At 44.0% G+C, this 16,332-nt stretch overlaps 1 protein-coding gene across 2 annotated transcripts in view; it reads right to left on the minus strand.

Annotated features, from left to right (window-relative positions):
• The window catches only part of MAP3K1 (mitogen-activated protein kinase kinase kinase 1), an 81,168-nt gene extending 66,162 nt beyond the window's left edge, over positions 1 to 15,006 (minus strand). The window contains exon 1 of one of the 2 annotated variants that reach the window (XM_055251468.2): positions 14,500 to 15,006. In XM_055251468.2, coding sequence (XP_055107443.1) covers positions 14,500 to 14,981 — 482 coding nt within the window. In that variant the 5' untranslated portion in view covers positions 14,982 to 15,006. Of the gene's footprint in view, positions 1 to 13,440; positions 13,962 to 14,499 lie in introns of those variants that run through there. The other variant, XM_055251471.2, reaches the window with a different exon arrangement.
• Positions 15,007 to 16,332: the final 1,326 nt, after the last annotated feature.

Below are 16,332 nucleotides of genomic sequence, written 5' to 3' on the forward strand. Positions count from 1 at the left end.
TATAGCAACTTTTCTACAGCACAGAACCCAGTGTAAGAGGCTTACTGAAGATCCTGGAACACCAAGTCCCAAAACAACTTGGCCATTTGGAGTGAAAAGGCAGTAATTTAGCAAGACCTGTATATGTATGGGGGTGGGGTAGGTAGTATATATGTGTTTAAGAGAGAGGGAGGGAAAGTAAAACAAGAAGCGGAGATGGAACTTGGGGAAAAAAAATTTCATTTTGGATTACGGTATGGTCAACAGTATCTTCTACTCAGATAAGAAATGTCTACTAATTTGTTTTTAGTAATTAAAATCTATGACATTTTAAATTTTAAATTCACAATTACAATCTGCAAAATCTGTGACATCTATCGGTATTCTGGGGGCATCTTCAACAAGAAGAAAGCATTATATTACACAATATAATTCTGATCACATTTCTTTAGAAGGCTGCTGGATTCAGAGGTACTTCAGACACTAACGGTTTTGTATCTTATCACCAACACTTGGTCCAAGAAGTAAGAGGGAGAAGAAAAAGCAAGAAGTTCTTGAACATAAACCTTTTCTCTTTAATGCCAAAACTGCTTTTTTGGACCTGAGCCCAAAAACGGAAGGCTTTGTTCTCGTGTGTCCTCAGCACTATTTAAAACTCTCCTAGTAAATCATCTTGCAATGGAGGGAATGTCCTAGTATCCACTTAAAAAACTGCAGGATGATTTCAGTTTGCATTGTGCAGATGACAGCTTAGCTGCCTTATTTACTGGTAACAAAACCTACAGCCAGTTATCACCATCAGTCACAACTAGCTACAGAATGGTGCTGAGGTGACCAAGATTCAAAAGACTTTGCTCTATTCCTGATCACAGCCTTATCTGGAAATCAAGTGCTAGCAGCACAGAGTAAGTGCCCCAAATAAATATGTAATAACTGATCACAATAAGAACTAGCATGGGTTGGGGTAGAAGCAGGAAGGATCAAGCATTCTTTACTACCAGGAATCCAATTACAGAAATCCAGAAAGTAATTACTGCTGAATGTCCATGTGCTCTGCAATGAATTAGGAACAGTTTCAGTTCTGTGTATAAAAAACAGCAATGCGGGCTTGGCATAGTGGCACACACCTGTAATCCTGGCATTCTGGGAGGCCAAGGCGGGTGGATTGCTTGAGCCCAGGAGTTGGAGACCAGCTTAGGCAACATGGCGAAACCCTGTCACTACAAAAAAAAAAAAATTTGCCAGGCATAGTGGCATGCATCTGTGGTCCCAGCTATGCTGGAGGCTGAAGTGAGAGGATCAACTGAGCCCGCTGAGGTTGAAGCTCCAGTGAGTCATGATCATGTCACTGCACTTCGGCCTGGGTGAAGGAGTGAGACCCTGTCTCGGAAAAAAGAGAAAAAAAAAAAAGAAGAAGAAAAACAGCAACAGGCAAGGTGGTTTCTGTGAATACAATTCAACTTGGTGCAATTACAATGATTAAATCAGTTAAAGTCTTATTCCAAGTCTATTTGAAAGTCATAATTTTTTAGAACTTGAGCCCAAAATAATAGGATTAATAGTGAAATGCATTTGCATTTTCTAGTAGCTGTCAACTCTATCCAAATTACATGAAAAAAACCCCCAAAATGTAATTAAATGTAAATTTTCACGATTAGGAAGCAATATGATTGTTACCAAGCGATGCATTTTTAACTTAAAAAAAGATGCATACATGTTTATTTACAAAAAGGTCTTTATAAACATAGGAAGAAGTCAAAGAAGAAGCTTTTTTAGAGGTTATATCCAAAAATGTCCCTTCTTTATACAATTAACATTGAGAAGAAAAAGATAGCTTTTAATAGCAAAGTTGTCAAAAAATTAAAGTTACTTTAAAAATCGCCCCCTAAGTAAGGTAGTATTTGCTAAACACAAACATGCTAATGACTTTGACCTAATTTATTTTCTCCAATTTGCAAAATAATATTCCCCTAGCAGTTATTAAGCTTTTTAAAAAACATATTTTCTCATCACTTAATGTTGCTTGACAAACATGATTTCTTTTTTCTAAGCTTCTGTTGCTTTTCATTTGCATTTCTCTTTATAGTTGTTACCCAGGTTTAAAATTCCAAGGGTTTGTAAGTTCAAAAAACTAATTGTTGTTTCAATAATTACAGCTAAATTTAGCCACAAGAAGTAATTTCCAAGTTAAATTTTTGGAGAGTTGCTAGAGCTTGAAGGGAACTGAGAGATTATGTAAACCAACCTTTTCTTTTCACAGACGAGAAAACAAGACCAAGAAACCTGCATTAGGTCACAGAGATGAGAACCCTGAGGAGATGCTTTATCCCATATCACAGAATTTTGAAAGTTGCCATTTTCTATTTTTCTAGTAAATCATTTCAAAGTAACAGGGGAAAATGTATTGTTATCAAGATGATGCATTATCTACACAAACCGCCTTTGCTAACCTAGTGATAAGTAGCACAGCAACCTTGGGGGAGGCTCTTAACCTCATCCTAAAAGGTTAAAGGTTTAAGTAGTGAGCATAGATGGTTACTTGCAAGAGTATTATCTATAGTTAGTACTAACTCAATACTTTTCTGGATCAAGAATGGTGCTTCATTATACCACCAACGATCCCATTTTAGAGAGAAGAAATTCAAGGTTCAGAGAAGTAACTTCCCTGGGGTCCAAGTAGCTAACAGGTCTAATTCCTAGGGCCCAGGTTCTTTTTTTTTTGAGACGGAGTTTTTGTCATGTCACCCAGGCTGGAGTGCAATGGCACGATCTCGGCTCACTGCAACCTCTGCCTTCCAGTTTCAAGTGATTCTCCTGCCTCAGCCTCCCGAGAAGCTGGGATTACAGACACACGCCACCAAGCCCGGCTAATTTTTGTATTTTTAGTAGAGACGGGGTTTCACCATGTTGGCCCGGCTGGTCTCGAACTCCTGACTTCAGGTGATCCACCCACCTCAGCCTCCCAAAGTGCTGGGATTACGGGCATGAGCCATGGTGCCCAGCAAGGCCCAGGTTCTTAATCACTACAGTGCATGGTCTCTGAAATGGAAACATGTAGTTCCAAAACCAAATTCAGGACCACAGTGGATGGAATTCATTTTGCCATGAGAACACTTCCCAATCTGTGAACCTCTGAAACTACATGGAGCTACTGAAGTACAAAAGCCACAGCTCCCAGATTTGTGACCCCAGACTGTCTTGTCCCAGCTCTGATGTAAATCCTTCTTGGGGCCTCCTGACCCACTTCCTAACACTCTGTGGTTACCTGTCAAATTACAAAGGCTTTTTTATTTTGTCCTAAGTGCTGAGATTCAAGGATTGGCCAGTGGGGGCAATACGAGGCAGAGAGCTCTGCGTGGCTCTCTCTATGGCCAGAGCCAGAAATCGTGTCCCAGCTTGGTCCCTGCACCCTGCCTCCACTCTGACCGAGTTACCTGAACTATACTTGCAGTCCTCCATGCCATCCTAAGACTGCTGATTTCTGGGCCTGTGTGTTCTCCCCCACCCCCAGGCCACAAAACCTCCTTGCAAGTTCCTTTCACCTGGTTCATTCCTCCACATTTATCGGGACTTGGCTTGGTGCTCCACCTCACATTTCCCAAAAAAGCCTCCTGATGCCTCCCCGACTCACAGTGGACTGGGGCCTGCACTGTCTGTCATCAGGTAAGCTCCTCCACAGGCAAGTGATGGAGACTTCCCTCCTGCTGTGTTCCCAGCACCTTGGTGCCTGGCTGGCAGCTCTGAGTGTTTCTTGAAGGCATGGACATCTCCTCCTCAGGAGTGATAGCAGGACTGAAGACACACGCTCTAGCATGCTTACTGATCTGCCCTTTCATTTCTCAGGAGAACATCCATAGATCCGACAAAAAGGGATGTGAGTGACCCTCACATCTAACGTGCTTGCTCACCTACAACCTGTCAGCTTGCTGGGACCCTGTCTGTGGAGGTCCAGCAGCTGACTTAAACCTTGTGATGCTTACATCGTCATCAAGCTCTCTGCTTGAAGTATCTGAGCATATCTGTTGTCTGCCCTGTGAAGGTCTCAGATTATTCTCAAGGACAGTAATATGTAGGTTGGCAGCAACATTTTTTCCCTGAGACCACACCTCTGAGCTTTTAACACAAAATAAGAAAATCTGATTCACTTTACAATAATGTGTGCTTTACAAACATCTCTTTGTAAACACTGTCGTTCAGAAAGACCTGACTACATGTACAATGATAGAAAAAAAAACTAAAAAGGCTTAAAAGTAGCAAATATAACTCAGATATCGAGGAACGTTAAACCAGAGTTCAGCAGAATTCACAGCATAGCACTGATTTCTACAAAGCCACGTTTATTTTTTAGTGGAATACCAATAATTCTTTATTGCAAAGAGAATAAAAAGAAAACAAAACAAAACCTCGCCACGGAGCTGGAAGTAGTATTCTAGATAGAGGTAAGAGCACTGGGCACGCCGAGAAAGAAGGGTGATCAGCTGCAGGATAGAGCTGGAATTCAGCTGTTCAACAGTCCAACCAGAGAAGCCATTTCAAATGCCTTATCTATGTATTCATGCCAATACTTCTTATAAAATAAATTTTTAAATAAAAATTGTTTTCTTAAAAAAAAAAAAAAAAGAAGGGTCAGTTGAGGGACTAAAACTATGAGCACGATGCTGAATGATGGGAGCAGACCATTCCGAGGGGCTGCTGAAAGTGGGCAGATGCTTGAGCCCTAAGGGTTTCTGAACTGCGTTACGGAGTCTGGACTTCATTCTGAGGGTGAAGAAAAGGTCGACAGTGGGTTGACAGTGGCCTGACCCTGGGTTAGCAGTCATGGCAGTGGAGAAAGTTGGATGGATTCTCAGGCTACTAGGAGAGTGGTAATAATAATAACTGGTGACTGATTGGAAGCTGAAGGTGTGAAAGCCAGAAGAGTAAGAGCACAGCAATTAAAGAGACAACGGCAGTGTTTACCCTGATGGGCACCCTAAACCACATGGAGATCTGAATGCAAGGATGAAGAGGCTGGGCAGGGCAGAGATGCAGCCTGGACATGTGACTGCCGCAGTGCCTGGCAGAGGGGTCCCTCCTGGAGGGACTATCCTGGAGAAAGTTGTATGCAGGATTCTGTCACAAAAGCCAAGACGTCTTAGGCACCACAATATCAATGAGTCAGCAAAGATACGGCTGACAATCTCTTGACAAATCCTTTTCTTTCTGGTTAAAGACTAGCTTTCCTTCAATCTTTGTACAAAACTTGAAATCTGGTTATTTAAGAATCTAGACCTGGCCTGGCATGGTGGCTCACACTTGTAATCCCAGCACTTTGGGAAGCTGAGGCGGGTGGATTACCTGAGGTCGGGAGTTCAAGACCAGCCTGGCCAACATGGTGAAACCCTGTCTCTACTAAAAATACAAAAATTTAAAAAGTTGGAAGTGGTGGCAGGCGCCTGTAATCCCAGCTACCCAGGAGGCTGAGGCAGGAGAATCGCCTGAACCCGGGAGGCAGAGGTTGTGGTGAGCCGAGATTGTGCCATTGCACTCCAGCCTGGGCAACAAGAGCAAAACTCCATCACAAAAAAAAAAAAAAAAAAAAAAAAAAGAAGAAGAATCTAGACCCTTGGAGCAAGAAAAATATCTTTAAGACTCCGTCTCAAAAAAAAATAAAAAATTTTTTTAAAAAAAGGAAAAGATCAGTATATTAGTGGTAGTGGTGATTATTAAGCATTTTAAAGAAACTGCAGGGTATAAAATGACTCAGGTCAACAATAACAAAAAAGATTTTTCCACACAGATAATCGATAAGACATTTGGTAAGCAGCATCCATTTTTATGTAATTCTAAAGTACATATTTATTCAGTATCATCAAGGCTACAGCAATACATCTTATAGAAAAGTTAGAGGTTTACCACTTCAAAGATCAAGACACTTTCTGTAACTATCTTGGATAGTAATTTTCCTTAATCTATATTACAAGCTTTCCAACTTCACTGAGTGTATTTTTAAATGGCAGAGGCTACCCTAGGTGGAACTAATTGTACCAATGCTAGGTGGCCCCCGATTGCAACGTTTTGAGTCCTATTCTCCCTCTCTCCTCTCACTGTCAGGTGTGCCAACCCTGCTGCCTTTGGGGAACCTGCCTCTTGCAGGACTCACACTGCCACCCCTCCTAACTGGCTGCTTCTAATTGCTGCATGTTAGGAACACCACATGAACAAGACTGCACGAACAACATCTGAAATAAGTATCAATCCTGAGCAAATGCCCTGGGAACTCTTCTAAGTGTAAAATCAAAGTGCTTCAAAGCACATATTTTGTTACAGGTCCTTTGGCTGCTTAGAGCAGTTTTTCTTACTTCTTAGTGCTAACCCATGTGCTAGATGAGAGGCTGCTGCTGGGTTTACTTACCAACAGTAAACTTTAAAATGTTTTCTGTTACATGGGTTCTTGGCTTCTGCAATCTCATGGAGTACTTGCCTAACAAATATTTTCTTCAATGGAAATGTGAATTTTCATTTATCCCAAGTTGAATTATGATCAAATTAATGAATTTTGGATGAAGTAGGGTTATCAGACAAGAATTCTAAAAATGATATCTTAAGTTTAGATGACATTCTGAGAACTTTAAAAATAATTATATTAATGCATGACACCTTTATGTGTATATTTATTCACACAGATGTGTGAATATATAAATGCATATATATACACACACATTTTTAACTCCCTATTAAGTACAGAATAATTATATACATGTAGCAGACTCTTCTTACCTATAAAGTTGTCAGGCAGTATAGCTATTTGCTCTCTACTACATTAAGCTGTCCTATTTCACTCGAGCCACTAGGCACGTCTACAAGTCCAGGTACCTCTGAATGAGTCTATCACAAATCTACAGTGTTGAAACACCAATAGTCTAGACTCTTGCCATTTAACACCTTTTCAGCTATGTCTGACTAAACGGGAAAAACAGTGGATCCACTAATTTGAACATGCCATGCCATTATCCCTCTCACTCATTTATTCAACAAATATTTATGCAGTGTCTACCCTATGCCAGGCATCTTGCTAGGTGCTAGGGGGAAGGCAGTCATTCATCAAATGAGATAATAAATGTAAAAGCACAACACTGACAGTAGGGACACCCTGCTACAAAGCCAGTCTGGGCGGATCAGGGAAAGCTTCCCTGAGGAAGTGTCAATGAGTTAAGATTTTAACAACGAGGAGCTGACTTTATGGAGAAACAGTGTTCCTGGCAGAGGGAGCACGTGAGGGCCCTATAGCAGAAGGCAGTGAGTGAGTCTGAGGAAATAAAAGCACGCAACCCTGCCATGGAACAAGCGCAAGTGTGAGCTGAGATGGGCCTGGAGAAGCAGACAGGGGCCCGACCCGGCAGGGACTCGGTCAGGCATGTTAAAGATTTCCTGGTCTTTATCCAAATGGAAGGCATCTGAACATCTTAAAATTAAATTACATTTACTTTTCTGTAGAGAGGAAGTTATGATCAGATTTACATTTGGAAAGGATCACTCTGGCCACCTAATACAGAGAACAGATTGGAACGGACAGCAAAGGAGAAAGGACACAGGGATCAGGCAAGGAGGCTACGAAGTTAGTGGAAATGAGAGACAATGGGCACCTGGCTAGGGGTGTGATAACAGGTCAAACTGCCAGCACCTAAGGATGGACTGAATCTGAGGAGGTGAGAGGAGGTGTCAAGGGTGACTCCTGGGTTCTAGTTCTGCCATTTAATGAGCAGGGAACATGTTAGGAGAAGGTTTAGGGAAGATCTTTAATTTGGTTTTAGATATCTGACTGCACAGGTGTCATGTAGCCAGGTGTAGGTCTGGACTTTAGGAGAGGTCATGGTTAGGACAATAAACTCTGCAATCATTTGTAAATGGTCCATAACCGATCTAAGGGCATTAATAAGACTGGGGTGGGGATGGACAAGACAGAATGAGAGAAGGCCTAGGACCACCCTGGGAATCTTCCAGTATCAATGTTCAAGAGGATGAAGATGGGCGCCACAGAAGAAGTGTCATGGTTAAGTAGAAAATCAGGAGGGCTTACCAATTAACTCAAATAATTAGACACTTTCAAATACCAGGAATTCAATTTTCTCAATATTTGACAGTTTGGGCATGGCTCCAATTATTTTGTAACTACACTAATTATTAGAAGGCTCACATTATATAAAATTGGTCAATATTATCAATGACTGCTTGCTAAATGCCAACTACTGCTATTAAACATCAAGCAATGGTCTGGGCGCAGTGGCTCATTCCTGTAATCCCAGCACTTTGGAAGGCCAAGGTGGGTGGATCACTTGAGGTCAGGAGTTCAAGACCAGCCTGGCCAACATGGTGAAACCCTGTCTCTACAAAAAAATACAAAAATTAACTGGGCATGGTGGGGCATGCCTGTAATCCCAGCAAGCTACTCGGGAGGCTAGGCAGGAGAATTGCTTGAACCTAGGAGGCAGAGGCTGCAGTAAGCAGAGATTGCGCCACTGCACTCCAGCCTGGGCAACAGAGCAAGACTCCGTCTCAAAAATAAATAAATAAATACCAAACGATATACAAAAACTCCTAAAAAAAGACAGTGCTTGCCTTCAAAACTCGTCTTAAGCTAGATCATGATTAAAATCACGCTACGGTAAGTTAATCTTCAGATATACTAATTTAACCACTTTGGGAAAATTAATTCATGTTAACATTTCTGGGCACCTAATATTCATGGGTGCCAGACACTAGTCTAGATGCTGGGAGATGATGCAAAGAATCAGATAAAATTCTTGGTCTGTTAACGACTGATGTTTAGTATTCAGAATGCCATAAGACCAGTTTGAAGATTATGTGATAACATGTAACTTAAATTATTGTTTAGGCAATGAAGAAAAGTAAAGCCAGACAGAGTGGCTTGCACCCGTAGTTCCAGCTATGTGGAAAGATCACCTGAGCCCAAGAGTTCGACTTCAGCCTGGGCAACATAGTGAGAACCCATTTCTAATTTAAAAATAAAAAAAGAAAAGTAATGATAACACTTGTCAAGAGCAAAGCTTCCACCTACACCTCAGTACTGACCCTGTTCTCACTCCACATCTATCCATCATTATGCTTACAGGTGACGAACTTAGTTAACGCACTAACCACAGTACTGTGTAGGCTGTACCATGTGGCTCCAGGCACTTTCTCCAGTCTTCAAGAGGTCTGATGGTTTAGTAATTCCCAGGTGACAGATGTGTACTTGCAGAATTACACACTTGGTGAGTTTTAACAATTCCTCTTAGTATTCTACAACGTCTCGATCAAATTAACATCTGCATCAAACGAGCCTGGTATTCCAAAGGACTCAATCACTAACAATACAGAACTCCCTTCCATACCAAACATAACTCAATCACCTATGACATGCCATAGAGTAAATAAAGACAAGCCTATCTTCTTGATCATCTTATGCCCTAAAGAATATTTTACATTTCTCCATGTTGTTTTCGTAACTAGCAGAGTTGCTGTTACTAATAATAAAGACAGAATTTCAGAACTAGCAGTAGCAGATGTTGAATTTCTTGCTCCCCATGTCTCCTTTTTAATTTTCTCTTGGAAGAAAAAAAAAATCATGCCTGAACATGCAGTTTTGTATATATTCTTCTTATGAGAAAATAGGCAGAAATAGTTTGAAACTAATATGTTGTATCCCCTCTGTATCCCCATCTCTGTTAAAGCGCTTAATATGGTATTGTGAAACATGTTCATACTACAACCTACCGACAGAAACTGCTTGTGCACTCGTGATCTTTTTCTCCACCGCCCAAGACCACCACCTTGCAGAAGTTCATAAATGTTGAATGGATGAAATCTACAACAATAACAAAGGGGTAGGGTCTAGCAATACTAAAAGTTTCTCTTCCTGTGTGATTACCATGAATGAATCATGTTAATTTCAGCTTCTTTATCTCCTTTATGATTTAATACAGCACAAATCAATAAATCTAAGAAACATTCAACACTAATGACTAATCCTCTTTGGCTGACATGATAGGGTGATCCAAATACAGTTTACTTGTATTACATACACAAGGCCAGGTTACAGAAACATACCTATTATACATATTAACAGGCAAACTTAGCACAGGGTAGAGACCTAGCTCATGGTCTATCAGAATGCCTGCAAAACAAATTTCTCCTTAAAAATAATCAATTAATTTGATTATTAATTTGAAAAAGAAAATGGAAGAAGCAGAGTGGTGGAAAGAAATGGACTGTGGAGTCAGACTGACCTGGGATTGAATCCTAGCTGTCCTCTAGTTGTGTAATCATGAGGCTTTACCATCTCAGATGAGTTTGCACCCCCAGAAAACAGAAATTACACTATCTTAGGGGGCTGCAGTGATGATCAAATGAGGTTATACATAAACACATATATAATACATATAATAGATATTATACACACACACAGAAGGCAAAAAAGTTGATGATATAAAAGGTATCTAGGCATATCTATACGCTCAATGAGTATGTTTTAAGCCACAGATAAAATCCTAACATATTTTTGCAAACTGAAAAGAGTATCTGACTAATCTCACGCTTTGCGATGAACCATTTACTAATTCTGGCCCTGATTATTTCTTTCATGATTAAACATGTTCTTAAATAACTTCTTAAAGACAACTTTGGGTTACTCCTAATCTCACACATTTCCTCACATTAATAGTCTACCATTTACATGTTTAAGTTGCTTTAGCTTTTAACTTAGGATATAGAAAGAGATGAGGACTAAGGAAAACAACCAAGTCTATACTTGATATATTTGATAGAAGCAAAGAATTCCAAGATTAGAGGTGTAATATATACGCAGTTCCTAAGCAGCCTCTAGAGACTACTACTTTTCCATGACACATTTTCCCATCGCCTTCTGTATAACAGACAGCCCTCAACCCAAGATGATGACTGGAGTACAAAATGCAGAAGTGGTGCTTTCTACCGGAGAGCATTTCTGAATGCCCCATATTTTTCCTAACGGTAATCCATTCCCCATTAACTACCTTGCCACCCCCTCATTTCTTCCTCTGGGATGCACACAGCCAGTGTCAAGGACTGATTAGCCGACTCAGCCTAGGCAAGCTGTAGCTGGTTTTTTTTTGCTCTTGTTGAAAGCAAAAGAACACTCCTTTCTTCCCACATTTTGAAATCTGCAAGTTGACAAGTCAGTGGCCATTTCTAAAACATGCAACATATTATGCTCGAGGTGCTATGGAAGTTGTAAAAGAATATCAATGAACAGGGCTACTTCCTGTTTTTCGTATCTAACAAAATGGAGTTATAGTGTATTGGAAATCGTACATTAAGGAATGTTGGTTAACCAGTCACTCTTGCCAAAATCAGATATGAAAAGAAAATAAAAGTTGGCAACAATTCTAGCTCTGATATTTCTCTTCCAGAATTATATTTATTAAGGTTCATCTTTGAAGAATGCATTAATTTTCTTACCTGATTTAAAATGAAACTGAGACCATTCTTAACTAAAAACTTACAAATTCATGGAAGACTAACTTATGTGACTACCTTTATTTTTATAAAGTCACCCACTTAACATTTTAAGAGTAATTTTTAGGTAATAATGCTCTTATACCTCCTCTTTAGTAAAAGGTCACTAAATTATATTTTTAGCCTAACAGCTTTAAAAAGGAAGTGAAATCTGAGGGCCATACGAGGATATAAAAGCAGCCTGTGAAATATCTTTAGTTTTAAACAAAAACTAACATTAACAAGTACAGCATATCTTGTTCTTTCACGGGGCCAGCAAATTGATAGTTTGGTTTTTTAAGTTACAAAAATAGGATGGGGTAATTATATCTACCAAACTCACAATAGGCTGTTCAATGGAGACTAACACTGTAATTTTTCTTCAAAGACAGTAAATAGGAAGAAAAAGCCCCTAAATTCTGTAATATAAGGAAAAATTCCAAACCCTTGGGCGCCACTTACAGGCACTTTCACTGATTTCAGCTATTACCCTGAAAAAGTGGGACAAACTTAAAATCTTCTATTTAAATACAAGTATTATTTATTTACATAACTTCTAATTCAAAGCGTATTTTCTACATTCAAAGATCAGAAGGAAATTCTAAAATTAAAAGATCACAGAACTCTCAAATATTTCAAAATCTTAGATTTTCCTCTTGGAAGTATGAATGTAACTTAACAACTGTCAAAAAAAAGTAAAACATAAAGTTCAATTGATATTTTATTAAGTTGGCTATAATTAAGGGGTTTTTTTCTAAAACTTTAATTTAAATGGTAAGTAATAATGTAGCATAACCAACATGCAATACAAAATATACACACACAAATAAGATATAAGCCCTTTCCCCACAAAGTTTTATACCAACAGATTCAAATGAATTTCAACCCAATTGTTAAGAAAAAAAAATTCACTATATTTCATAAGGTTAGAGAAGCAACATTTTACTATAAATGGAATCTTTACCTATGACATTTGGGATAAACCAACAGCATTCTGACTAGTAAAAATAATTTCTTTAAAAAAGATTATCCTTACTAGCCCATTATGTTCTTATACTGTGCAATTATAATCTACACCTTAAGCAAAGGGGAAAAAACCTCGGTCATAAAACGCAAATACTAACCATAGATTACTTAGTCCCTAAATTCTATCTACCTCCACCTTAGTCCTCTTATTTTGTGTCAAGAGACAACATTAAACAATTTCAGTACATTATTGTTACAGTGGATGCTCTTCTACTATATTCACAGCTCATTAAGAGGACTAGAATGCTGACGTTTGCTAAATTATTTATCGTATCCGAAAAGTTAGGTCTCATAAGAATAGATACAATTTATTAAACTTGGGGTTAAAAATTTTTATCTGGAATTAATTTAAAGTACAAGTTGCCTTCAAAGAATTATTCTAGTTAAGTTTTAATACAATCTGCACAGAAACAGGAAAACTATAGACGTACATAACTCTTGTAAGAATAAATTACATGTACAAGTGCACACACAACTGTATCAGTCACAAATCTCCTTTGGTCTCAGCAGTGCCATGGTACAGTGCAAAGCATATTTTTTAGTTCTTGGGGGGAGGAAGGGGACTTCCAAATATTAAACGGATCGTGATTTTAAGCAAATAATCAAGTGCACAAAAAATGCCAGATCACTTTAGATAATTAATCCAAACCAAGGACTCCTACTGTCAAATTCGTCTCACAAAATGACACGCTTTATTCTCACAATAAAGGTCAGGGAATTCTACAGGGCCACGAGGGACTATCACAAAAACATTTCCAGCAACTCAAAATACCCATCAAGACTTTGTGCTTTGCATACGTTAATCAAGTTTTTAAAAAACAAACAAGGATGTAGCTGTCACACTTAAAAGAATTTCCTTTAACATAAAAATTTCCAGTAGCCAAAAATGGACGAGGCCAATAAACCGCTGGTCTGAATTACCTTACACATACTGTACTTCATATGCACCAGAAGACGCATCTGAGCCGAAGCCCACCGCACTGTGGCCCTGGAATTCAGCGGGCGGCCCGCGCCAGAGCACCGAGCAGGAAGCACTGCACCCGCGCCGCGGTCACCGGGCCAAGCCGGAGGGGCTGCGGGGAGCAGTCACCACTGCTTTGAAACTGAATGGCTGACACATCCGGTCCTGGCTCTTACACCACTCCGCCAAATGCAAACTTCAAAGGCCAAATTCAAACTCCAAACAGAAGTCACTCAAGTGACTTAGCAGTGCAGTTCGCATTCCCAGGAACACTCAGAGCCCCTTGGGGGCTGCAATTAGACAAACCGCACTTCCTAAAAGACTGCAAGCCTCCGTGAGTGTGCAACCTCCCGCCGCACCGCTTTGACAGGCGTTACCGAGCCGTCCTCCTGGAGCCCTGCGGCCGGCGCTGGGGGCGCGCCGCCTGCGTCCGGGCCCAGCCCGCGGTACCTGCCTAGGGACTCGATCCCGGGCGGGCCGAGGGGCTCTGCCTGTCACGGCCGCTGGGACCTGCTACTTTCTCTTCGGCCCTCTCAGTCCCCCACCCGACCTCGGGCTTCCCACCCACCCTGCCCCTCTTCCGACCACCGCCCGCCTCAGGATCGGGCCTCGCCCCCCAGTGCCTTTGCCCCGGGGACACCCGTCCGGGGGCGCCACCGCAGGGCCGTGCCCCGCCCCCGGGCTCCTCGGAGAGCCCCGATTCCAGGAGTCCCACAAAGCCAGCCGTGGCCCCCTACACCTTTTCGCAACGGTTCCCCGCAGAGAGGCTCGCACGCCTGTCACATGTCTCCAAACAATAACAAACTCTTCCGCACGTCCCCGTCCGGTCCCCCAGGCTGGGGCCGGGGCGCCGCCCGACTCCGAAGGGGTCGGGGGGTGCTCAAGGGCGTGGGTCCCGGCGAACGGCGCGTAGCCTCGCTGCGCTGAGCCCCGGGACGCCGTGCATGGTGCCCGAGGTTCATTCATTGCCCTCTGTCCGCTCTCCAAGTCCCCGTCGCGACCCCGGCCGCGCTGCTCACCCGGCGGGGGCCGCTGCAGGAGACGGCTCGGCGGCGAGCGCCCGCTTTTCCCCGGGCTCGGCCGCTGCGGGACTCGAGGCGCCGCTGTCCGGCGCCGCCACCGACTCGGCAAGGTGGGCGCCGCCGCGGCTCGCGGCTCCGTGGGGCGGCGGCACCGCCACAGGCTGGAAGCCGGTCCCACTCCCCGCTGCGTCCGGGGGCTCCGGCGACGGGGAAGTCGAGGAGGACGGCGGTGAGGCGGCAAGGAAGAGCGGCTGCTCAGGCAGCTGGTCCAGCTCCACACTCCGCACTTTGCGCAGCTGCCGCCGCCGCCAGTCCGCCCGCTCGCGGCCCCCGCTGCCCGCCTCCCGCAGCAGTCCCGCGGCCGCCGCGGGCGCGCTGCTCGCCTTGAGGGCTCCTCCGCCGCCGCCCGCCTCAGGGCTCGCAGCCCCGGCGCCCGGGAATCCCGACGACGAGGCGCGATTCCCCGCCGCCGCCGCCATTTTCTCTCGCGGGCTACATTCGCTCGGCCCCTGCGAGGGAGGGAGGGGGCGGGGAGAGCGCAGGGGGCGGGCACTGCGCCGCTAGCGTAAGGCCTCCTGCGCCAACTGCGTGAGCGCGGCCCACCGGGTGCCTGGCCTGGACTGACCGACGGGCGGGCGCACTGGGTCCGGCCTGCGGCAGAGGTGCGGGTGGAGGGCGGCCTGGCGGCCGCAGGTGGGAGAGAGTGGGCTGTGCTCTCCGCCGGGCGAGAGGGCGGGCGGGAGAGGTGGACTAGGAGGCGGAGGGGGCGGGGGCGGGGGCGCGGGCGCCCCGGACTCTGCGCGCTGCACGCGCCGCGCCGCCAGGTAATCCCGGCCACACCGGCGACAGGAGGAGCCTTGGCGGCAGCGCTGCGCCGCTTGCTCTCCGCAATCTCGGCCCGGCTCCGCGGGAGGTCGCCGGAGGGGAGTTGCAGCTTCCCAAAGAAAGAATTAGTTCCAACTTGGGTTTCTGGTGCTTGAAGGGGACGCAGGCGAGAGGATTTACAGTCTGTCATTCGCACTGCCTTTTGCAGTGGGCGTCGGGGGACCCGGGCGTGGACCAGCCTCCCACCGACGCGCAGGTGGCGCCCGGGACCGTCGCCTGCTGCAAAGCGAAAGCAAGTCAACGTTCAGCAGATAGGCTGCCGCGGACCAGAAAAATAAAGTTTTGTTTGTGTTTTCTTTTGAAAAGAAAACATTCCTTCTCTATTGTCCCACCCCTGTCGCTGTGCTACAGATAACAAAACTTCAAAGTTTTCTGTAATACTTTACATCCTGAAGCTGCTGATTTGGGACAACTACCTCCTACCCGCACCGAGTCCCCACAGCCTCTGAGAAACCGTGGGGGCGAGAAAGGGAGGCGGGTGTCCCCGTCGATCTTTAGTTTTTCCTTGGCTGTCTTTGGGAAAGGCAGTCCCGTACAGGACCACATATAGCGCGTTTGGGGAGGGGACCAGCGCTGTGCCAGGAAGTGCTCGGTAATGTCACCCTCGGCCAGGTCCCGGCCCTCCCCGAATCCGATGCTTCTTGCCGCACGTCCTTCTTCCCTGCAGGGTCGGGCCACCGGCCGGGTTCCCTCTGTCCCCACTCCTGCAGGGCCCGGGTGCCCATCGCGGCGTTGTGAATCCTCCTAGTCCCTAGACTCTACGTGAGAAGGTGGTTTGTGATGGAAAAAGCAACATTTACACGTTAATGATTTTTGACCTTTTGTCAACTGAGGAGAACTTCTGTGTTGCGTTTATTTCTTACTTCCTTTCCTTTCCTCCAGGTGGTTTGTTTAGGATGGGGAATCTCCCAAAACCCAGGAGGAGCGTCTATAGATTTACTTTGT

This window comes from Symphalangus syndactylus, chromosome 18 (genome assembly GCF_028878055.3).
Source record: "Symphalangus syndactylus isolate Jambi chromosome 18, NHGRI_mSymSyn1-v2.1_pri, whole genome shotgun sequence".
NCBI classification, from domain to species: Eukaryota; Metazoa; Chordata; class Mammalia; order Primates; family Hylobatidae; genus Symphalangus; species Symphalangus syndactylus.